The sequence below is a fragment of the Leishmania braziliensis genome, chromosome 35, assembly GCF_000002845.2.
Source record: "Leishmania braziliensis MHOM/BR/75/M2904 complete genome, chromosome 35".
Taxonomy (NCBI): Eukaryota; Euglenozoa; class Kinetoplastea; order Trypanosomatida; family Trypanosomatidae; genus Leishmania; species Leishmania braziliensis.
In genome coordinates, this window is record NC_009326.2 from 1,156,900 (window position 1) to 1,179,443 (window position 22,544).

General features: G+C 54.3%; 4 protein-coding genes and 1 non-coding gene across 5 annotated transcripts; all 5 read right to left on the bottom strand.

Moving 5' to 3' along the window:
• Positions 1-1,958: 1,958 nt before the first annotated feature.
• Positions 1,959-5,423, bottom strand: LBRM_34_2970 (putative ubiquitin-activating enzyme e1; the record flags this gene model as incomplete). Its single annotated transcript, XM_001568353.1, has 1 exon — positions 1,959-5,423. One exon carries the CDS (start codon positions 5,421-5,423, stop codon positions 1,959-1,961), a length of 3,465 nt encoding a protein of 1,154 aa, XP_001568403.1.
• Positions 5,424-7,136: 1,713 nt separating this feature from the next.
• On the bottom strand, positions 7,137-9,605 carry LBRM_34_2980 (conserved hypothetical protein; the record flags this gene model as incomplete). The annotated part of the gene is made up of 1 exon (XM_001568354.1): positions 7,137-9,605. The coding sequence occupies one exon, from the start codon at positions 9,603-9,605 to the stop codon at positions 7,137-7,139; it is 2,469 nt and encodes an 822-aa protein (XP_001568404.1).
• Positions 9,606-13,631: 4,026 nt separating this feature from the next.
• LBRM_34_2990 (putative glycerol kinase, glycosomal) lies at positions 13,632-15,170 on the bottom strand (the record flags this gene model as incomplete). Its single annotated transcript, XM_001568355.1, has 1 exon — positions 13,632-15,170. One exon carries the CDS (start codon positions 15,168-15,170, stop codon positions 13,632-13,634), a length of 1,539 nt encoding a protein of 512 aa, XP_001568405.1.
• Positions 15,171-17,522: 2,352 nt separating this feature from the next.
• Positions 17,523-17,581, bottom strand: LBRM_34_snoRNA1. Its single transcript, XR_001182263.1, has one exon. It is a non-coding gene (small nucleolar RNA).
• Positions 17,582-18,616: 1,035 nt separating this feature from the next.
• Positions 18,617-19,903, bottom strand: LBRM_34_3000 (conserved hypothetical protein; the record flags this gene model as incomplete). Its single annotated transcript, XM_001568356.1, has 1 exon — positions 18,617-19,903. One exon carries the CDS (start codon positions 19,901-19,903, stop codon positions 18,617-18,619), a length of 1,287 nt encoding a protein of 428 aa, XP_001568406.1.
• Positions 19,904-22,544: the final 2,641 nt, after the last annotated feature.

The following is a 22,544-nucleotide window of genomic DNA, read 5'->3' on the forward strand; positions in this document are numbered from 1 at the left end:
CGACTCCACCTAACCGGAGGACGCCGCCTGCAGTTTCCTACTTACAGGCAGCGGGGCGAGTCGTTCATCATGCCACCCGCTTCTTGGGTCATGCTCAGATCGAAATACACCAAAGCAACGGGCGACTTGCTGTTCCACACCCCAACAGCGGGGATACGAAGAGGAATACTTCCTCCAAACGACGTGGAGGCCTCGCAGATACTGGCGTATTGTCTTGTGAGCGTCACACAACCTTGAGGACTTCAGTACACTGCGTTCACAGCTTTGTCTGCGAAACATGGCCAAGGACCGTTGCCGGCGGCCTTGTCCTTTGTGCTCTGGCAAGGGCAAATAAGAACGGCAGTTTCACACGCGAGCACTGCAGGCAGTCATGCATACAGGAGTGGCATATGCGCGCGCTGAGCTCTGCGAGCTAGTGCTGCTCGCGCCGAAAAGCGAAAACACATCAGCACACGGGGAAAAGAGACAGCCTCCGTCAAGCAGAGGTCGCCGTATGCTCTTCATGAAACGAACAAACACTACCAGGCGCGGGTGTGTGCCTATGTTTGTGTGTATGGGGGAGGGATGTCAAGATGAGGAGAGGGCATATGGCGCACAAAGAAAGAAACGTTGAGTCCAACTAAAGAGGGAATGAGTAGCTCAGCAGCGTCACGCGCTGTAAACGAGCGGCTGCCTTCTCACAAGACGAGACTGGATCAAGCGGCAGAGGCGTCGACATTCAGAACGGAAAGAACAGGTGCGCATCGTCCCTCGACGGAACGTTATCGAACCAGAAGCGACGCACGCCGTGTCTCTCAAGAGGCACCACCGCTTCTTTGTTTCACTCCAGCGAGCGGAGAGCAGCATTTCAGCGCATCCATCCTCTGAGACACCACAAGCACTTTAGTCGTCCCATTGTGTTTTGCGTCAGTGTCTTGTTTTTCGTCCTACGGCAGTACGGGGGAATGGAGTCGTCGCCGTGGCTGTTTTTCTACCATCACACGACGACGAGTCATTTTGCAAGGTGAATCGGCACAGCTGCGTCCCGAGTAGATACACGTGTGCGATGCTTTGATGAACGCTTGGGTTTCTCATTTTTCTTATAGTTGCCTTTCTGCCACGAGCATGTCAACAATCACACGCACACAGCCATACCTCGCCTATACCTCTGCTCTGCCACGGCTATGTCAAGGAACCGGGTCGAGCAGCATCGTGTTGCGTTCTTCAGTCCCCCCCCTCCCTCCCTGCAATGCCCTGGCATAGCGAACAGGGCGAGGGGCGAAACGTTACGCCCGGCCTCGCAGGAGCGCAGCATAGGCGGAGAAGCCGCAGGTGGGTGCGGGCGTTGGATGAACTCTCGACACAACTCGTAGTGAGCTGGTGCAATCGGGAGTATAACCAAGCGCGTCGTCGGCACAGCACTAACCAGGACTCGACCCTCCGACACCAAGCAATCCACAGAGTCCTACCCGAGGACACACGGCGGCGGGTTCTTGGCTTCCCCACATCCCGCAGTGTGAGGCGCTAGAGTCTGACACCACGCACGAGGAGGGGTGGCGAGGACCATGAGGGGTGCCATGACGTACAGGAACACGAACGCCCTCCCCAAGAAAAACGCACGCACACGTCCCTGTGCAGAAAGCCACTCCCCGCTGATGCGAGAATGACGACAGGGAAGCAGGAACAGAGGCGGAGGGCACACTACTGCACAAACCCGCATTCGCCCCCTACCCTCACACGATAAGGCAATGCGAGTGCCACGTGCCTTGCGTTGGCAATCTGCGAAAGTGCTTGGAGTCCTTCCCCAGAACGTACGCCCGCGAGAAAGGGGACCCACTAGAGAAGACTCAGCAGTCACGATTCGATTATTATGGAACGGTGGACCAAGTGAGAATCCATACAAACCCTACCCCAGTGTGCCAAGCATACTTCCTCCTCCCTCTAGGCCAAGGTCGCGCAGACAGTCACCCTGCATTCCGCTACTGTTGAATTTCAAGACACACAGTGGCCGTCTCTACGTCCACCTCGTCCACAGTGTCATCGCCGTCGTCGACGGAAACTGTCACGGATAGGTCACAGAACTGTACGCGGCTCTGCCAAAATGGTGCTGGTAGCGTGCCGCCTGCCTCAATCACCTTCTGCTCCTCAATCACCTTCATGAGAGACTCGTTCGTCTTTGGGTGGCTGGGGCGGCCGTTCCACAGCATACCCTTGCCAACACCGATCCCGTCCACCTCGTACGCGTAGTCAATACCATCAGGAAGGGTCTTATTCAGCGCAGCTTCAAACTTCGTTGCAAACTCCTTTACCGTGGTCGCCGCTGTGATAGGGATGCGAATCATATCATACTTGGTGAACCCCTCCGGCACGCGAATGATCTTCTTCTTGTACGTGTAATCCTGCTCTGGGATGTAGGTGGCCACCACCTTGGTGAGGTTCTTGATGGGCAGGTCGCGTTCAAAGAGAACGTAGTTGTTTGTGCCCACGTCTAGCATACCGTTGCGCAGCACTGAGACGTCCTTCTCCTGCAAGACCTTAAAGAGCTCAATGAGCCCCAAGCCCGTCACGGCGGAAGTTGTGGTCGCGATGGCAGGGATAATCTTCCCAGCAACAAGCTTCACTTTCATCCGATCCTGCGTTGGGATTCCGTAGTTCTCAGCGCGGAGGTTGCTGGCTGCAGCTACAAAGTCAATTTGGAAATTATCGTCGTCGTCCTTCTCGAACTCCAGCGCGGCCGCCTTGCTGCCTTTGCACTTGGACGCCAGGGCGGCAACGTCCGCCAGTAACCCGTGCAGCTCGGCCTCGGCCTCCTCCGTAGACGTTTGTTTGCCCTCCTGCACATCGGCGGCCAAGTCGTCGTCGAGGTTGTCGACGGAGCCTGCCACGTACGCTGGTATCGTCAGCTTGCTCACCTCTGCCTGAATCCACTCGTCCGTACGGTACTCCTGCATCCAGCGGCTCTTCTCATAGTTGAAGCGCGCCTCGTGCTTCGGCGGGTGCACTCCAAACATGCACGCGTACAGGTTGATAGTCGCCACCAGGAAGTTCTTTGCGTCTAGATTCTTCGAAATCCCAGCGGTCGACGTTTCGAGCGCCGATGGATACTTGCGATGACCACTCCAGAAATCCTCGCCGTTCTTCCTCTTGGCGCCGCGCGGGAAGGCCGCCTGAAGGTCGAGAATTCGGTCGCGGAACATCTTGAAGAGCTGTTCCCAGCCAAGCGCGGCGCACTTGTCCATCGTCGGGCCATCGGCAAGAATTGTCAGCGTTCGCTTCAGCAGTTTGAGCGGGCCCATGTTCTTCTCAATAAGGCTACGCCGCTCCCCAGCGCTCGAGCCACTAGCCACCTCGTGGTAGATGCGCTGGGTGAAGGCGGCAGGGTCCTCGATGATCTGCTGCGCCGTCTGCATTGGCGACACGAACATGTCATCAAACTGCGCCCGGGCCCACTCTATGCAGTGGTCGTAGATGTACGGGAAATTGCGCAGTGTGCACATAGGTATGCCGCCCGTTTGATCTGGCGCGCCGCCGTCGGCGTACGACGTCGTCCTGCCTGGTACGATAATATCAACGTTGCCGCCGGTACCCATGGTGCCCGCCTCAAGGAGTACCTTCTGGAAGCGAACGCACTGCTGGTCGACATAGAGACGGGCTTCTATGTTGTCCAGCGCGTTGACCACAACGTTCAGCGACTGCCAGAATGGGTCGGGGTAGAGGTGCTCAGTGGTCAGACCAATGAAGTCCTGGCGAGCGTCCACCTTGACCTCAGGGTTCATCTGCCGCATACGGGCGGCCGCAGCCGCCGATTTGGACTGCCCGACGTTTTCCTCGCGGAAGAGAAACTGCCGACTGAGGTTTGACACCTCGATGCGGTCGTTGTCGGTCACGATGAGAGAGCCGTTGGGGCCGCAGGTGATGCCGCAGAGCGCGAAGTTCTTGATGTTCTCGCAGCCGAGTGCGCCGCACCCGACCATGAAGAGACGCAGGTTCCCGAGCCGTTGCTGGAAGTCTTTGCCAAAGATGGAGATGATGTGATCGTACCGCGAGTTCATCGGACGGAACTCGTCGCTGCTGTAGTTAGGACATTGGGGCTGCACAGCTGCACAAGAGAGGTGGAACCACTGGTGGATGGGGGAATATTTGCCGGTAATCTTCACAATCTCCTGGGCTACGACAGCACCAAAGAAGGAGGCAAGGGGTTGCAGCTCAGCGCGGGCGAGCAGAGCATCTGCCAAGACGGCCCTTTCATCTAGGTTGTCGAGCACCATCGGCACCGGCACTGGCGGCGGCGGCAACTTGTAGGGGAACTCCGCCTTGCTGGGTTTGCCAGTGACACGCTGCTCCGGTGGCACGGGCATCGCCTTATTGTCCTCCAGGATCTTCTTCGCCAGCTCAACTACCGCAGCGGCCTGCGCTGCGTTGTGAAGCTCAGGCAGCTGCCCCCCATGCGAGTCGGCGTACTGAAGCAGCGCATGCAACGTCAGATGGGTCAGCGACTCTTCGGAGTTGTCCATCATCGGGCTCACTGGGATGAAGGCCCCTGGCGCCGGCAGCGCTTCACTTAGGGGGCGGAAGGCAAGTGTCGTTACCTCTTTCAACTCATGAAGAAACCCGCCTGTCTGATATGGGCTGTACCCCTGCGTCTCAAACGCCGGATACACGCGTACAGTATCCCGTGGGTCCGAGGGGCAGACGATGGCGTCGTATACCTGACCATTCACAGAGGTGCCGTCTGGTTGGAGAAGCCCCTGTACTTCGCTCAGCTTTATCTGTGTATAGTCGCGTAAGGCGCCAGGCGTCTGCCCTTCGGGCGTCTCGTAGCGGATGCGTGTATACAACTCACCTGTCTTGTCACGAAGCGTCGCCACTTCCGTGATGAGCTTCTGTAGCATGGGCCGCCCGTCGGCGTCCCTGACAACGAAGTAAGGACCGTGGTCGGCAAACACGGACCCCATTGTGCCCATCTGAAGCGCCAGCACAAATGAGATGGTCGGCACGTGATTGTGGCAGAAAGTGTTCCATTTCTTCAGCGTCGTGAGGCTGAGATCTGGCGCCGCGGCTGTGAAGATGAGAGCGACGTTGTCTGCGACGGTGGCCTCTGCCAACTCTGTCAGTACTCGCACGCGCGTGTTGGGGTTCAGCTCAGAAATATAAGCAGCAGACAGCTCCGCCATCGTCTTGCCTGATGCCATGGACTGCGGTGTGACGGCAAAATTCACACCCATGTCCTGCACCGTCGGCATGCGAGGGTCATAGAAGCGGATAGTGTGAATGCCAGCAAGTGCTAGGTTCTTCGCGATCTCGATCCCAACGCCACCGCACCCCACAATAATCACCTTGAAGGAGATTAGCTTTGCCATGGTCTCGAGGCCATAGGTGCCGATGGTGCGGCTCTGTTGGTCCAGATACTTCTGGTTGATCGACGTTCCGCTCTCAGGCTCCATTTTTTTTTCGTTGGAGGAGGGCGGCGTTCTGAGTTGGGGTAACTTAAAGCTCTGCGTGAGTGTATAAGTGAAAGGAAACGCAGGGGACACGTGTCCGTTGCTGTGCACTTGACACAGGCGAGAGGGAGATGGGAAAAGGGGAAAAGAGTGGCACTCGCACGCGTAAACAACAACACGTGTGTTCGAGAGTAGCGCGTATGTAGTTTGTGTGATTTTTTTCTTCGCTTTCCCTGCACTGTCGTCAACGCACCGTGACTTTAGAGCTGGTCCCACTTGCGAGAAGAACACGAGGAAAAAGGCTGAGTAGCTGTGCGCGAAGTAAACAATACACACACACACGCAAAAGAGAAAATAATGAACAAAAAGAGAGCGCAGATAGAGAAAGAGGGAAAAACACAAAGTGCACCGATACAGCAACCGCTGAAGAGCCACCCCGGGAAGCCTCTCCAGAGACAGTGAGGTAAAGAGCAAGGCACGTAGAGAAGAGGAAGGTGTGTGGAATTTGTGTGCAGGTCGTGCTGAAGGATCTTAGGGCGCACTGGACAGATGGCAATGCGATCGCGGGTTTGCACAGCAACTCCCTTCTCTCTCTTCCTTCAGATAGAAAGTCAGCCGGTGACGGCAAAATAGCAGCTACACAAACCAGTGAGTGGCAACTTGTGTGTAAGACCGTCGGGTCCGAAGCTGGGCGTACCAGCGAGAGTGTCTGTACGTTAGGAGATGGATATTGGTGGTCGAGCGGGGTGGGAAACTGTCGTGCGTGCACGTGTGCGGCGTGTACGATATAGAGAGCAGGCGGAGAGAAGCAAGACTCAATAAGAGAAACTACGAAAAAGAGCTCACAGTGACATGCTCAAGAAAGAGGCACAGCAGTCCAACAGCGAGAACAATGCAAAGAAGCGGATGTAAAGACAGAGAGGGAGAGGGATTTTTCAGAGAAGATAGAAGAAGGTTGTCCGCAGAGGAGTGTCTGTGTGTCTGCCTACACATCGGGTGTGTTGCGTCTATGCGCCACAAGAGCCAACGAGTCCTTTCATGATCAAAGGAGTAGGCTCGTGTCGTCAAGTAGGAGAGAGAGGCAGACTGTCAGTGGGGCGCACACACCTGCGTATCTCTTCACATGTGTGGCTTAGCTAGTCTGCGCAAGGTCACTCTTGTCGTGTACATGCTTGTGGTGCCTTCAGTTTTTGATAATTTATACGTTGCTTTCCGCTCTCTTTTCGCACCATCGCGTTGGCAAGGCTGCGCCTTCTGCGCGGTTTGCTCATTCCCTTTGGCGAAAGGGGAGGGAGGCGTCGCCAGTGTTCCTGAACGCTCTTCGGCGAGTCATCATGGGTACCGTAACAAGACACATCTACCGTCACAGAACATGCAGCAATGCCCACACTATTACCCAATAAGGAGAGAGAAGAGCCTTGCTGCTCGACCCCTCCTCCTCTCGCACAAAGCTGCGCAACTACAAGGAAACAATAACCCCCAGCGAGGACGCATCATCAACGTTCTCCAAGGCCTCCTTAGAGCAGTCCGTTCTCCAAGTGGTGCAGCACTGCGCACCGTGTTCCGAAACATACAAAAAGACGCTGAGACGATACTCGAACTTCCACAATGACGGTGACGCATCACCTACAGAGGTGTGCTATTGCCTAGGCCGCTCTATGGCTTTGCTCTCCTCCTCCCCCCCCCGCCAACATACACACACATACACACAGAGTTCTACGCCTTAGCCGATGTTGGGGACGCAAGAGAGAGCTGTATCTTAAAGTGTCGCTTGCAGGAAGCCACAGGCTTCGACGTCGTCCGATTGGTAAAGTAAAAGATATTTTGCACCATCGTCTGGTCGCCATCCTGAAACTGGTACCAGACACGCTCAATTCCCTCTCGCACCTCCGTTTCCACGTACAGCTCTCGCCCGCCCGACAAGATGCACGAACGAGACCTCACACAGCCGCGCGAGATGCTCTCCCACGTCCACTCCGTTCCGTCGAGCGCGATGATGAAGTGGCGGCGCTCTAGCATGGTCGCTTCATCAATCACGATCTTCTTGCTCTCGTGATTCACGTGAACGACCCATGTCGGCACCGTGTTGTTTCTCACGCTGCGGAGCAAAACATTAACGCCCTGCTCAAGCAACACGGCGTTCATACTACCCTCCGTTTCCTCCGGGTCCATGATCCAGGTGCCAGTCATGAGTGCCTTAATCTGCGCCACCTCCAATGTGGACGGCGGTTGCAGCAGTAGACTACGTGCCGGATGCGCGAAGACGCAGCTGTCAGCTACGTCGGAGTTGACCAGATAGGGCACCGGCACCGCAATATCCAAGGCCTGCGCCTGCTTCTGGATCCAGGTGGCGCACTTTGCGTGAGTCACATCACACAGCTCTTGCATCATGAACGCGCGAAGCGTTAGAGTCCGGTAGTTGATGGCGCTAGCACCGTAAAAGGTCATCCATCGGTTGTAACACCACTGCAACGCTCTCTTCACCTGCTCCACCTCCTGAGGATGATGAAAGATGAAGCCGTACGTGCCGAAGAGCGCCGCCAGCAACACCTGTTGAGAGGGGGTCAACGCGAACTGCTGCGTCTTGAGGGCTTCTTTGAGCCCACTCAACGCGACTACGCCAGGACCGTCGGCGATCGCCTCCCACGACTCCATGGCTGCCACCTCTGCCCGTTTCATCGCGTTAGACCCGATGCTGTGCAGCATGGCAAAGAGATTGCTTTCCTGTAGCTTGCCGCGACCGCGGCTCGTCACGAAGCCGTCCCCGCTCACCTCTGTGACGCTGCCGTCGGCTTTGATTACGTTGCCTCTCACTTTCACGGCACCCTCCCACACGCTGGGCTGCGCAAGCCACGTGATCATCTCTTGATTCGCCAGTGTTGCCACCAGGCGTAGCTCAATGCGGCAACCATCGTGCGTTGGGCACTCGACGCGCCACCGCGTCGGGTACACGACGCCGGTTTCACTGCTCATGTAGGATTCGTCTGTCTCATCGATCATGGTGACGCCACTCGTGTGCTGGATAGCCTCCTTGCTCACCGCAGAGTGCACGGTGGCGTAGCATTTCGTGACGGTGCCCGTCTCCGCTGTCATGAAACGGGTAATGCTAACGCATTGGGCCTCCTCGTCGTATAGGCGAATGAGGCAGTGGTCGTGCAACGTGTGCTCCGTCTCCTCGGCAATGCGGCGGTTGCGAAGGGCTTGCACGATGCGCGCCTCTTCCATGCTGCGCGGCACCACCCCACCGAAGCTGTGTTCCATCCAAACACTACCACGAGTTACCTCCAAGTCGCGTGCCAGTTCGAGATTGTCTGACGCGCGTGTCACTCGCAGCGAGCCACTGAGCAGCCGAGTGTGGTGAAGGCAGTACGAGAACTCGTCGTCCTCCCAGTTGCCGGTGGAGACAACGCCATGTATGCCATCGAGTGCTGGCGGAACACTACGAGGCATGAACGTCAGATCAACAACGGCGCGCACCTCACGCGACAAGTCATTTTCCTCATGCTCGTTGCTTACGCCTTCGAGGTGGAGGCTGTACTTCGGGATGCGCAGCTGAGGTGCGCGACCCGCCGCGGACACGGTCGACTTTAGAGTATTCTTTCCGTATTGGACATCGAGCTCCGTCAGCCGTGTCGAAGCACCTTCGTCCAGCAGCTGGTCCGGCAGCACCAAATGCTCCCTACTAAACTGCTCCAGCACCGCCTGAAGCATAACAGGCTTATTTCGTATTGTCTTCTTGGCGATGAGCATCGAGAAGAGTGCCGGTGCACGGTCGCCTGAGGCGCAGAAACGGTAATACTTTTTGGTCTCGTGGTCCGTGATGGACCAGTTCACCACGCGTGCGTGGGTCAGCAGAGAGTCTTCCTTTGGCGGGTCGACATCACTGACGACGGCCATGGAGTGGAAGGTGGCGCAGAGAGCAAAGCGGTTTTGGGCCCCAAAGCGACTGCGCACCGTCCAGCGCTCTGTATGGCAATGCTCGTGTGCGCGATCGTGATCAAACAGCATCGACCACAGCGCGCTTGCCGACACTGACGGGTCTTTGCCACCGTCATTGCTAAGGTTAAATTGCGGCCACGAGTTGCGCAGACGCTCTTTCAGTGACTTCTCCTCCACAGACTCGTCCTCTAAACGTTGCCGCTGCGTCGGTGGCTCAACGACGGTCTCTCCGGCGGGAAAGTGCATTATTCCACCGATAATGCGCCGAGATATCGTGTCAGCAACTTGCGCCTACTCACCTGCTGTAGTTGGAGTCGTATCCTTCTTGCTCCCTCAGATAGACAGTTGACAGTGCCTCTCGTATGCCATGTCCACAGGAGCGATTAAGATGGCCTTGCCTCCGTCTCTGAGAAGTGCTGAGATCACAGAGCGCACGCAGGCACAACCCTTCGCGGCGTGTCAAGACGTGGACCTTTTTCTCTCCTTGGCAAGACCAAAAAATTAAGGCGATGTCCTCGTACGTTGGGGGTGGGAAAAGGGTCACAACAGAAGAGCAGCGGTAGCTCACGAGGGATGAGTGATGTATTAGACAGGTAAGAAGAACAGGAAGCCTTCTTAGCGCACGCTCACGCGTGCGTAGCTTGTTTTGGTGGTCGGTATCGGGGAGCGGTTAGGGGAGGATGGGGAGAAGCATGGTGGAGAGAGGAAAATGTAAGCGCTTTCGTCGATGGCATTGTTTGCTGTGATTGCTCCTTCTCAAAGCTCAGTATATCCTTCGTTTTCCGATATGGTCACTGTAGGCGAAACGACGCGCAGGCGACTGAAGTGAATGGGCTGATTAAGGCCTTCTGCTTTTTGTTGTTGGTGTTTTCCTCTTCGGTAAGCATGACTGCTCTCCTCGGTTCGTCGCCTCTGCGGTGTGGGCAAAGCGAGAACCAGCACACACACGCACACACACACACATGCATGAAAACACCAATGCAAAGAGGGAGATATCAATAAATAAAGGTGAGGCAACGACAGCGGTAGGGGGAAACAATACGAGCAAAATCTGTAACATCGTGAGGTGCATTACTGTGTTGAGCAGAGTTCAAGTAACATCAACGCCAGATCACGGCGCACTCATCGGGGCGTGGTCTGGTCACGTTGGAAAGCAACTTCCACTCGCACAACCATGGCCCTTCCGTCGCCTTAGCGACAGTCCGTCTTTTCTTGTCCTGTCGAAGGTAAAGAAAATTCCCACTCACAATGGCTGGCGAGAATCAGAGACATGCGCATGCGCCCTGTGGTTTGACCGAAGTCTTCTCCTTCCCACCATTTCGCCTGCATCACTCACCTCGGGGTTTTTTTGTCTCATCTCTATTTCACCGGTGAAAAATGGTGCGACTTCCTCGAGTCTGGTCACACTGCACCCCATCCTCAACCTCTCCCTTGCCCACAGGCTCTGTATGTGGGCCTCTCGCTGTATTAAATATGGTATTATTACTTCGCCAGCACACCACACGCATGCGCACATATGCCCCTCTCCTCTTCTGTGCGAATTATTACACTCTCTGTCGCGCATGCGAACAAAGCATCACTGTGGGGTGAGGAAGAAAACTCTCTCAAGAGAGAAGAGAAGGAGAGAAGAGGCACGAGCCGAAAGAAAAAGTTGAAGTGAAGGGAGGAGGCGGTGACGGAGGATAAAATTTGACAAGTCAAGAAGCGTTCCTGTTGTGCTCTCCCTTCTCCTTTTTCCTCTGTTGTCAGAGGAATGACAGAACACAAGAAGGAAAGAAACGCCTCCGGCTGCTGAACGAGAGGCACAAATTAAAGAACAAAAAAATGGGAATGAACAATAACAAAGCCAAACGAGCACACACGAACACCGACACAGCGGGAGAAGCAAACGCGTGGGGCAATCCAGCATGGCTGCCTTCCAAGAAGGAAAGAATTACACATCTCCATTAATCAGTATACAGAAAGACACTTCAACACGAATTCGCGTTTCCTCTTTTCGTCTGTCAAAACAGCTCTCGCTTCCGCCTACGAACACCATTAAGCGTACACACACACACACACGCCCAGCTGCACAGCTGAGCGATTGAACCCTTCAAAGGAAAGAATCCATGGGAGGAGGAACACGTCATTGATACGAATAAACTGCGCCAAAGCCTCCACTCAGATTTTCCATGAGACCACACTTATTTAAATAGTTAACTTGTCTATTCTGCTTTACAACAGAAGGTCTACCCCACTCTACCCCTAGCCTGGCACAGGGCCCATCGCGTCTTGCAAAGCAGCTGTAGAGCCACATCACAACAATGCACCGACAGTGCCACCTGAGCACGACCCCTGCCTCAGACCTCGCCTTTCCCCTTCTTCCAAGGTCGCCTCACAGCCGCCTCCAACATGCCGGTTGCCTCCCGGTACATCCTCCTCGGGGTGGCTCAGGCTCCCCACGCGAGTAGGCAGGAGGAGACGCGTGAGATAAGTTCAACTCACGCTTATACTCTTCCCACTAAATGCGTAGTGCAAGCGTATTCAACGCCGCTGGTTGCTCCGACACACCGCCGTGCAGGACCTGACCGCCAGCACCAGCAGCGACGAGGTGCACCGGCCTCCCCTCATCAGAGGTGCTTAACATTGTGGCCACCAGGTGTGGTTCGGTCTTGGCAGGAATATTGGGGGGGGGGAGCTGCCTGGCTTCCTCACACAGAGTGAGGGGTGCGACACCCTGGTATACCACACACCGAGGCATCCCCTGACTTCAAGAGGGGAGTGTGACTGAGAGGAAGAAAAGATAAAGAGAAGCGTGGAGGAGGTGGTATCAAAGGTGCATGCACAGAGGTGAGCAGAAGTGCAGGAATTCGACAGAACTTTAGCACAAATCAAACGTGTAACTCCCGATTCCGACGCACAGGCCATGCACGGAGTGGGGAGCAAAGCTAGAGAGGAAAGGAAATCGATTTTCTTACGTTTCCGTGCATCCGCGTGCGTCGTCTATGCACTTCAACAATATAGGGAGAAAAGAGAAGGGGGGACAAACGCATCGGAGGTGGGCACAGGGTTCGAACCAAAGATGTAGACGACGAAAGAAAAAAAGGAGAGGTCAAAGGTATATAACAGCAGCACCATCCATTGCAATCAAGAATAGCGAACGCACAAGCTCGTTTTTTCTCCTTTTTTCGCGATGAGCGTGGCGGTGAGCAGCGCACGACTCATTGTGTTTTATTTGCTTCCAACACTGCCCCTGTTGGTGCTTTTCTCGTCAGCGAAGAAGTGCACACGGTGAGTTACAGAAAAATAAACTTTGAAGGAGCAAGAAGGGCGAGTTAGACATAAGAAAGGCAGAACATACTGCCGTACTGTAGAAGGGGGGGGGAGAGGTATGAGAGAGGGAAGGAAGAGAGCGTGAGGAAGGGGATCCGATGGCGCCATCACCACTACCGTTTCTGCACCCACCAGCTGCACTCGCCTATCCGTTGTCATAGAGGGTCTTTACATGTTTGTGCGTCCATCGCGCTCTCTCGTTAACTTCGAGCGGTGACACGTGCTCACAGAAAACAAAAGGAGGAGCAAGAAAAAAGAACAAAACCCATCCCCCTCGACCACGCGCGTGGTCCGCCTCGCTGCGCTAATCAGCAGGACAACAGATTCTATTGTGGTGAGAAACAGTGTATCATCCTCGTATACCGGACTATGCGTCTCTGTGGAGATGCAGGTCTGTTCATGTTGTGGCTTACGTGACGCACATCAAACAGTCGTACACAGACACACACACACACACTATATTCGAAGGCAACAGCGGCGGAGGAGGGCACGAGGTACAAGGAGAGGAGAAAAGGAAAGGAAAAAGGAGGCAGCATCGATAGGTAGCAAAGAACAGCAAAAGAGCCGCGCATGTCTTTTTTGTTGTTGTTGTTGCCAGCAGCGTTGTGGGCCTTTTTCTCTCTCTTTCCTTATTTTCTTGGGTGAACATGAAACGATCAAGGCGCTAGCGGAGGGAAATCAGAGAGCACAGCGAGCGGGGAGTAATCACGATACAAATAGTAGCCAATCACAAACAAAGAAACAAACACAGTAGAAGAAAAAAGAGAATGACGCATGCACTTCACTCTACTGATGCGCTATCATGTCGCTCCCCCGTGTCGTCTTCTCTCCGCTGTGTTCACACTTCTCCCAGCACAGGATAGCGATTGGATTGAGTACACAAGGAAGGCACAGGTAGAGGGCGATGAGATGGGGTAGGGCAACAGTAGCCCCTCGGGCACTTGCTCTTGACTCGTTGGCTTATAACTTCGCCCACTTCGACCGCTTCACGGCAGCGTTCCAGGCCTCCAGGCGTGCCTTGCGCACCTGCTTATCGGTCATGGTCGGACTCACCGTTTCACCACTCAGCTGCTCCTTGGCCGTCTTCTGGATCTCCTTGACAGACTTCCACACGCCGACGGCCAGACCAGCGCAAAGGGCGGCGCCAAGGGCGGTGGTCTCGGTGAGACGCGGCACGTAAAGATCCACACCCAGTATATCGGCCTGCATCTCCATGAGCAAGCGGCTACGCGTGAGGCCCCCGTCAACGCGCAGGCACTTGATCTCAACGCCGCTGTCCTCTTTCATAGCGAGCAGCACTGCGTTTACCTGCATCGAGATGGCCTCGAGGGCGGCGCGGATGATGTGAGACTTGTTTGTTTTGTATGTCATGCCCAAAAGGGTGCCACGAGCTGTCGGGTCCCAGTAAGGGGCGAGAAGCCCGCCAAAGGCCGGCACAAACACGACTCCGTCGGTGCCGCTTACTTGGCGGGCGATGTTATCGATCTCCCTCGGGTGACTGTAGAAGTTGAGGTTTGACCGCATCCACTCCATCGTGGCACCGGCGCCGGCAATGGAGCCCTCCAGGGCAAATTTGGCCGACTCCGTGCCCAGTTTGTAGGCGATAGTGCCGAGCAGACCATTCTTCGAGAACTGCGGCTCTGTTCCCACGTTCATGAGCATGAAGCAGCCCGTTCCATACGTGTTCTTGGCATCACCCTTGTGCAAACCCATGTGGCCAAATAAGGCGCTCTGCTGATCACCAATGCAGCCCGCCACGGGCGTCGGCACGCCGAGCGCGTCACGGATGCCGTAGTCGTTGGCCGTGACATCGCAGTATCGCTCGCTGTTGCTGCGAATCGCCGGCAGTGCCGTGCGCGGAATGTCAAGCTTCTCGCAGAGCTCGTCGCACCACTGCTGTGTGCTCAGATTCATGAGGAAGGTGCGGCTGGCATTCGACACATCCGTCACAAACACCTTGCCCTCACTCAGCTTCCACAGAAGCCATGACTCGATGGTGCCAAGGAGGAGCATGTTGCTCTTGCGCGCGGCGGCTACGGCCGGCACATTTTCCAGCATCCAGCGGAACTTGAAGGCAGTGAAGTAGGTGCTGACCGGCAGACCAGTGATATGGGCGGCGAAGTTGTGGTCGCCGCCACCAAAATCCTTCGCAATGCGGTTGCTCACCTCATAGGTACGCGCGTCACTCCACACGATGGCGTTGCAGAGCGGCTTCCCAGTCTGGCGGTCCCAGGCGACACCCGTCTCACGCTGGTTTGTGATCCCTATGGCTGACACCTTGTCAAACTTGGGGTCCTTTGCGCGCAGCTTCTTCACCGCCTCTGCGAGGCAGAGGCAGCAGTTCCTGTAGATTTCCTCCGGGTCGTGCTCCAGCCACCCAGGCTGTGGTGTGATCTGCTCGTGGGCAAGCTGGTGTTCCGAGAGAATGGAAAACTTTTCATCGAAGATGATGCACCGGCTGGAGGTGGTGCCCTGGTCAATAGAAGCAACGTATGGCATTTTTTCTGCCGTGTGTGTGTGTGTGTTGTGTTCGCTTTTCACAACTATAAAATGTTGAAGTACGAGCACTGGCTTCAGCTCGAAGTACAGGCGTAGGGTAGGGGCGTACGTGTCTGCCAACGTGCCTGTGCGTGTGAGGCAGCTTTCTTGGCTGTTTGAATAAGGAATACAAACAAACAAGAACGCCTGCGAAGAGACGGCAACGGGAGCGACTCACGGCAGAGGAGGCGATAACGAAAAAGGAAACACTAAGAGCGAGACTTAGGGGAAAAGCAGCGGCACAGGAAGACACAGAGGATGCGGGGTACTCGGCGTGGGTGGGTGTGCAGAGGAAGGCACAGAACGAAAACAAAAAGAAGAACAGAGGTGTGTGCCCACAGGAGAGTGCCGTACACGTGAGAGGGACAAAGGATAGGGAGGGGGAGTGAGAAGGCCGCTGAATGGGAGTTAATGATGCTCCCCCGTAGAGAGGTTTTTCTTTTCGGAGGTCATTGTTGGATGCCAAGGTAGACAAACATATACATATGGAGGTGAAGGTGTGAATGCGCGTGAGAGCAGTGGTGAGGAAGACAAGAGTAGTAGAAGAATGAGAAGTACTGTGCTCAATGAGGGAAAGTGTAAGAAGCCATGTAGAGAGCTGCTCTTCCTTGCTGCCGTTGCTGTGAACCGGTTCCCTTGGTGGAAACTTCATCCACTGCGAAGTGAGCACTGTAGTAGGAGCGGAAGCGTCACCCGAAGTGTCGAGTATCCACTGAGTCAGCAGTCCACCTGTGCCTCATGATGACAAAGACGCTTTGCGCTGGGTTTTCTTTTACGGGGTTGTACAATCATTGTATGACTCAGCTGGCGCGACAATGGGCCCTCCCCCTCTCACCAGAAGTTTCACTGAGAACGTACCCGTGGTGAACAGAGCAACACAGAGGTGAGACACAGGCAAATGGCACGCCACGCGACGGCAGAGGAGAGAGCACACGCTACCTTCCTCTACTCGAATCAGGTGTCCTCTCCCTCACCGTCGACCCAGCAGCTGCGATATCTTGCTCAAGCATACTAACCCAACACGAAGTGACTAGCTGATGGGGAAATGTGACAGCAGTGGGAAGCGACAAGAGCGTATTTTGGCAGGACCTGTGCGTTATCAGGCGCACGGCAAAGGTGAAAAGTCGCAAGCCCGAGAGCCACAGCAGTGTCAACGTGCTACACAATAATGGGCGCCTCTCTCTCTCTCTATCGCCGCCTACCACCCTTCGTGTAAGGCCATATCGACGTGCGAGGAGCCCACTCCTCTTGCTTGCTTGCACACTTCAAAAAAAAACAAAAGACCACCAAGTCGACTTCCAGCTCGAGGCATGCACAGCTCAATCAGTGTACCCTCTGTGGTGCATGTTCCACTCTCAGTGAAAGAGGCAGCAGAGGCACCACAGAGGGTCGCTTCCACGGTCAGGACACGGTGCGTCATGAGTATTTGTCCGACTCAGTGTCGAATTTGTGTTAAACGTGGATCATCCCTTTAAGCGGTGCAAGCCAAGAGCTGAAGACGAGACACATGGTGTGCGCTTGCAAGCGCACCCGAGAAACTGCAAGCGCATACAAGAGAGCTGCAATCATTGCGATGGCATTGAATTGCGTTTAAGCCCCCGCAATTTTCCGCTTATCTCACGTGTACACCACGAAGAGCAGCGAGTGAGAGAGAGAGAGAGAGACAAGATGGCAATCATCTAGTTGATCACGGCTCATGTGCCTCGCTATGGGAAAAGAAGCCGAATTATCACCACACACATGTTTGCCACAAAGTGAGCCTGCCCCCACCATCCACTCAGAGTGCTGTCAGTGTACCCTCTGTGGTGCATGTTCCACTTTCAGTGAAAGAGGCAGCAGAGGCACCACAGAGGGTCGCTTCCACGGTCAGGACACGGTGCGTCATGAGTATTTGTCCGACTCAGTGTCGAATTTGTGTTAAACGTGGATCATCCCTCAGCACCATCTGTCGCAAGCAAATACATTCACCTTCACTTGTTACAAGGCGCATTCCTTCACACTGCAATACTCACGGTTGACGATGCACGTACCTAGTCACACTTCTTACGGCTAGCGTTTGAATGCAAAGTACAGCCAGAGCTGCTGCTATGATTGCCAAGCTGGTGTGACAGAAGTCTCTAAAGATGTGCCCCTCACCGCCAGCAGCATACGTAGCCCATCCCCTCTTCAGCACTTTCATTGAGAGCGTGGTAACGCCACTTTCGCTCTGGCTGCCGCATACGCGCCTCTCCGGCCCTCCTCTCTCTACACAAAACACACCGCTTCGGATTGGCAATTTGTTGTGGATGGGTGCAGGCCTTCTCGTGTGCTCTGCGGTCATACTGCTTACGGCTTGCGTTGTACGCCAAATGGCAATCAGCGATCTTTCTTGATGAGAAACAACAAAAGTGAGATTAAATCATGCAGGCACAAACCATCACACAGCCACAGCCACATCCACACACATGCACGACCACCCCAAGCTCGCACTAATATGCCGTGCTTCCTCTGATGAAGCACAGCCTCCTGCACGTGACGGCAATACTGAAAAAGTGCTTGCACACATCACACGCTAGACAGTCGTGTCATTCCTGAGCGGATGCCAAAAGGTCAGGTACGTAACACACGTATGACGTACGATTCTGCCCCCCCCCCCCCAATAGGCCACGAAATAAATATATGAAGATGGCAGAAACGACCACAGAAATCGACAGCGCACAAGAAAGAGAAGACGAGTTTTTCTTTCGTCGTTGCAGGGATGGGAGAATCGATTCCCATGGGACATGTACGGCGGCGGCAACAGAGGGAAAAGAGGCAGTCACGTCGTGAATGTCACTCACGAAAATCTGCATGGCTTGAAGAAGAGGCAGAGAGACAAACGAGCAACTCTCTGACCTGAACATGCCTCATCACTCCTGGATTCAAGAACTATGGCGGGCGCAGTGGGCTTCCATCCTAGCACGGGCACAATCTGCACCGTGTAATAGCAAGGAATTCAGTGATGCATTCCTTTTCTCTCCTCTTCGTTTTAGAGCGGGTCCATTTACCGTCAATTTACACTGAGCAGGGTGGCAGAAGAGAAGGGTAGTAGGGGAAGTCGGAAGGGAAAAAGAAACAGATGGATTTCGGAGCCTCGAACACGTGGCCGAAGCAACAGCGCAAATGCTCCAGCAGACCACACACACACCGCACACACCGTCGTCGTCGTCGTCGAATCAACAATGTCTTCACATTGAGCTTCCCTCGCACTTCACACAAGCAAAACGCTCATCTCTGGGCAAAACAAAACAAAACGAAAGACAAAGAAGGGTGGCCTCGTGAAGGTGAAGGCGAACACGCGCGCGTCTCGTGGCGTAGACAACCACACGCAGCACACGTGTAGAAAGCCGAGAACACATCCGCTGTGAGGCGCAAAAGAGGAATGCGCCTCACAGCTTCATGGATTCAAGCGGCACTGAAAGGTCCTTCACCGGCAGCTCACCACCCGTGAGAAGGGAGCGCTTCTGTAGTACCCTTTCCTTCAAGTCCTTCTCCCGTTGGGCCACCAGCAGTGGTTGAAGCTCAGACTTGCCAGTGACGGTGACGCGCTGGCACATGCCTGTCTGCCCAAAACGCAGGTTGCGCAGTGCCGCCAGGCACGTGGTTTTCGCCTTCGTCGAACCCTTGTCCATATCTGTGTACTCAATAAACGTCCACTTGGTCGTGCTAGGGCTGTTGGCCGCGATGCAACTCAGCCCCTTCGCCACGAGAGCGCCAGCGTAGCCGGCATCCGGTGCCGACCACGGCGCCTCTCGAATCGCCTGCTCCAGCTCCTTCTCAATAGCACCGTAATGGTGCGTGCGGCTCTCCGAGTTGAACTCACGCAAGATCGGGCACCGCTTTGAGATCTCCGCCTCCCTCATGTATTGGTGGCTGAAGCGTGTCGAAACGACCTTGCGCGACGCAACGGCCTCTGGGTCGTAGACAAACATGAACTCCCGAAAGTCCTCAAACTTTCGTTGCGTAGCACGGCGGTAGTATGACTCTTCGCGGATGCGGAGTGCATCGATCTGTTGCTCTCGAGAGTCTGGTAGTGCACTGTACTTTTCACTCAACGCCTTATCCACCTCCAGCGGCATCGAAGGGGGCAGACCCTCATCCATGTTCTTCAGCCGACGTCGCTTCTCGGTGAGCATGCAGTTGATCGTGTGGTAGCGCTCAACGCTGTAAAGCAGAACGAGCACCACCGTCCCAATCGAGATGGCAATCTCCGACCCCTTGAGAAACGCAACCAGTTCGTGAAAAAAACTACGCTTTACGCCCTGCTGTCGACGGTCGCGGTCCTCGGCGGCCCAGCGCTCCCGCTCCCGCTGCTCATTCGCCTTGCGCACCCGCTCGTTGCGCTCCGCCCAGAAGGCGCCGCCGGTCGGGGTCTCTGATTTCTTCGCTTGGCGGAACCCCGAGGACGATGGGCCTCTCTCCTCGTCTCTAGCGCTTCTTCCGCTAGACGACTGGCGGTACTCCGCGCGCAGCAAGCGGTAAGCGGCATTGATCTCACGGAACTTAATGGGATCGCCGTGCTCGACATCTGGATGGTACTTCTTGGTGAGCTCGTAAAAGCGCTGTCGAACCTCCTCGAATGGTGTTCCCGGGGCAACCCCGAGCACTTGGTGAGGGCTGAGCAGCCTACTGGGATCACTGGGGGTGGTGAGACAGAGAAGGGCGCGGCGGAACATCGTCAGCAAAGAAGGCGCAGACGAAGAGGCGAAAAAAAAAAAGCTGAAAGAGATCCGTGAAAAGGGTACGATAGAGGAACAAAGCGGAGAAAGAGAAGAGTGGACACTTGTGGAGCACGAAAGAAAAAAAAAAGCGCGGAAAGGAGAAAATAGGAAGAAGTGATGTGCTGAAGCCCGTATCGCTCCCTAATAAGGTGCGTGCATGTGTGTGTGTGGGGAGGGGGGTGCGCGGGGTATAAGGGGGCTCTCTCTTTCTCGAGACGTTGAGAAGCGTGACTGCAGGTGTTTTGTGAGCCGCCGAGAAGGAAAGGAAAACAAAATGCGAATCAAACTAAAACAATTCAACACGGGGGAGAAGGAAAAAGAGTGAAGAGGGTGACTTCAGGGCAACGCAAGGAGAAGAAAGGGCGAAAGACATCACTAAAAGAAATGTGACGAAGCACGAGCCTGACAAGATGCAGCACTTCTCCACGACATGCGCTATCCGTATAGGCAAACGGCTCCGTTGGCTTGACTGAGCACCCCTTTCCTTCTTTTTTACTAGACAAAAGAAAAGCAGTCAGAAGTGTTACTTGAGAGCAAAGAAGCGTAGCATCGCCTAGCCTCTACAATCCTGCAAAGATACAGAAGGTAAACGGCAATGGTTGTGTGGGAGCAGCTGCTACAGACGCTACGCTTCACTTGGCACTGACTTCGATGCGCAGACAACACTAGAAAAATCGATGCTCCGCTGTAGCGGTAGGTATGCACACGAGAAGGCAAACAGAAGAAGTATATATACACATATACATATATATATACTACGTGCCTGTAGATCAATAAAAGGGAGGCGGAGATGTGAGTTCGCTCGGAGCACTGCAATGCTCAGAAAGACGGAGTGGGCGAGAGGACGCACGAGATAACACAGCACATTACACCAGGGGGAAACACCAACACAGAGAGACGAGGGAGACCAATGAAAGGTGGGAAAGCGCAAGGGAAATATCGATGTATTCAGAGAGATGACGCGATAGCGCGTACAGTAGGCAAAGCACCTGCGCGAGAGGCACTACTTTTACGCGTCCACACAAGGGAGAGAGGAGAGAAGCACATGAGACAGTGAGAGCGAGAGATTTTTTGCGGAAGACCAGAAGCAATACGCATACATGAGTACGCAAAGTCGAGCACAATGCGATAGCTGCGGCTGAGATGATTCCCTTGACAAGATGGATGGGGGGGGCCGGAGCTCAAAGCACCCATGTACTTGCAAGAGGTCGTAGAAACAAGGGAAGGTGCCAGAGCTGGAGCTCAACACGCCGAGCAGCCAGAAAACGCAGAGGTGGAAAGAGAGTGTGTCGCTCTGTGCCAAAGAAAGCCCCCGGATGAAGAGGAGTCGCCTTCAGCGCCCTCTGTTTGTTTCGAAATCCTCACGATTTCGCTTGACTTGCCATCCAGTCTTTTGACTTTTTCATGTTTCTTTACTTTCTTTTTTTTTCCATTTACCTGAAACAGGATTATAGGCTCTTGGGTTGCTTAAAAGTGATGAAACAGACGCACAGACGTAGAAAAAAAAAAGACAGAGTGGAAAAGAGGGAAAGGAGAACGAGGATGAGGAAACCCCCTCCCCCCCCCACTCATGCAGAGATGAACACGTAAAGTCCACCTAGTACAAAATAAGAAAGGAAAAAAAAAAACGATGAGCTTCCAGTTGCAGGGCTGATGGAAAAAAAAAAAGAGAGATGTGGTGTCTGGGAGACGAGCTGCTCAATTGCCTTCGTGGCTTTTTTCTCATACTGTTTGTTTAGACTTCATTATCGTTTCCTCCTTTTTCTCTCTCAGTGACCCTCTCCCCCGAGGTGTGGGTTAGCAAGTGTGTGTCTCTCCATTTTTTTTTCTTTCGCGCGCGCGTGTTTGCTTGTTCGACTGCTAGTTGACCCCTTCACGTCACGCGTACGCCTACGTCTCTCACATGTGATGCTCTTCTCGCCTACCTTTCGGTCAGTCATTCGAATCACCAGCTGGGGCGCCGAAAATACACACCGCAAGCAACAACAAAGAGTTTGAGAAAAGAGGAGGCCACCAAGAAAATGATCGGCAGAGATCGCCAAAGGGAAAGGGAAACCCACACCTGAGAATGTGTCAGCGCGCACACACTAAGTCCATGTGCATTCCTCTACAAGCTCAACAGCACTGCACATGAAGAAGAAGAGCAACAAAGAAAAAGAAAAGTGGTTGAGTAACTCAAAAATAAATGGTATTCGATTCTATTGCTGCTATTCAGTCTTCTGCAATTTCTCGCGCCCACTTCCGACTCAAACTTGCTGTCTCCTTTCCCTCGTTTATTTCCTTTTTCTTCCTCATTCACTAGGCCATTTTTTTTTTATCCTTTTGCAGAAGAGACATACAAGAACACGTAGGTAAGCGCAGCTGTGCAGCCGCATATTTGTGCATGTGCGTGTAGCAGCGGGTTTTGTGCAAATACAGAGGTCGCTCAAAGACACGACGCATGCGGGCATAGAGAGTCATAAGAGACAGTGAAGTACGGAGCCATTGAAGCAGCTTGGCACCTGGTGAGAACGTAGATGCACGCCATTGTTAAAACTGCATCACGAAACAAAAAGACTCTGAGCGAAAGAAAAAAACGGCGGAAGTGTTGGTGGAC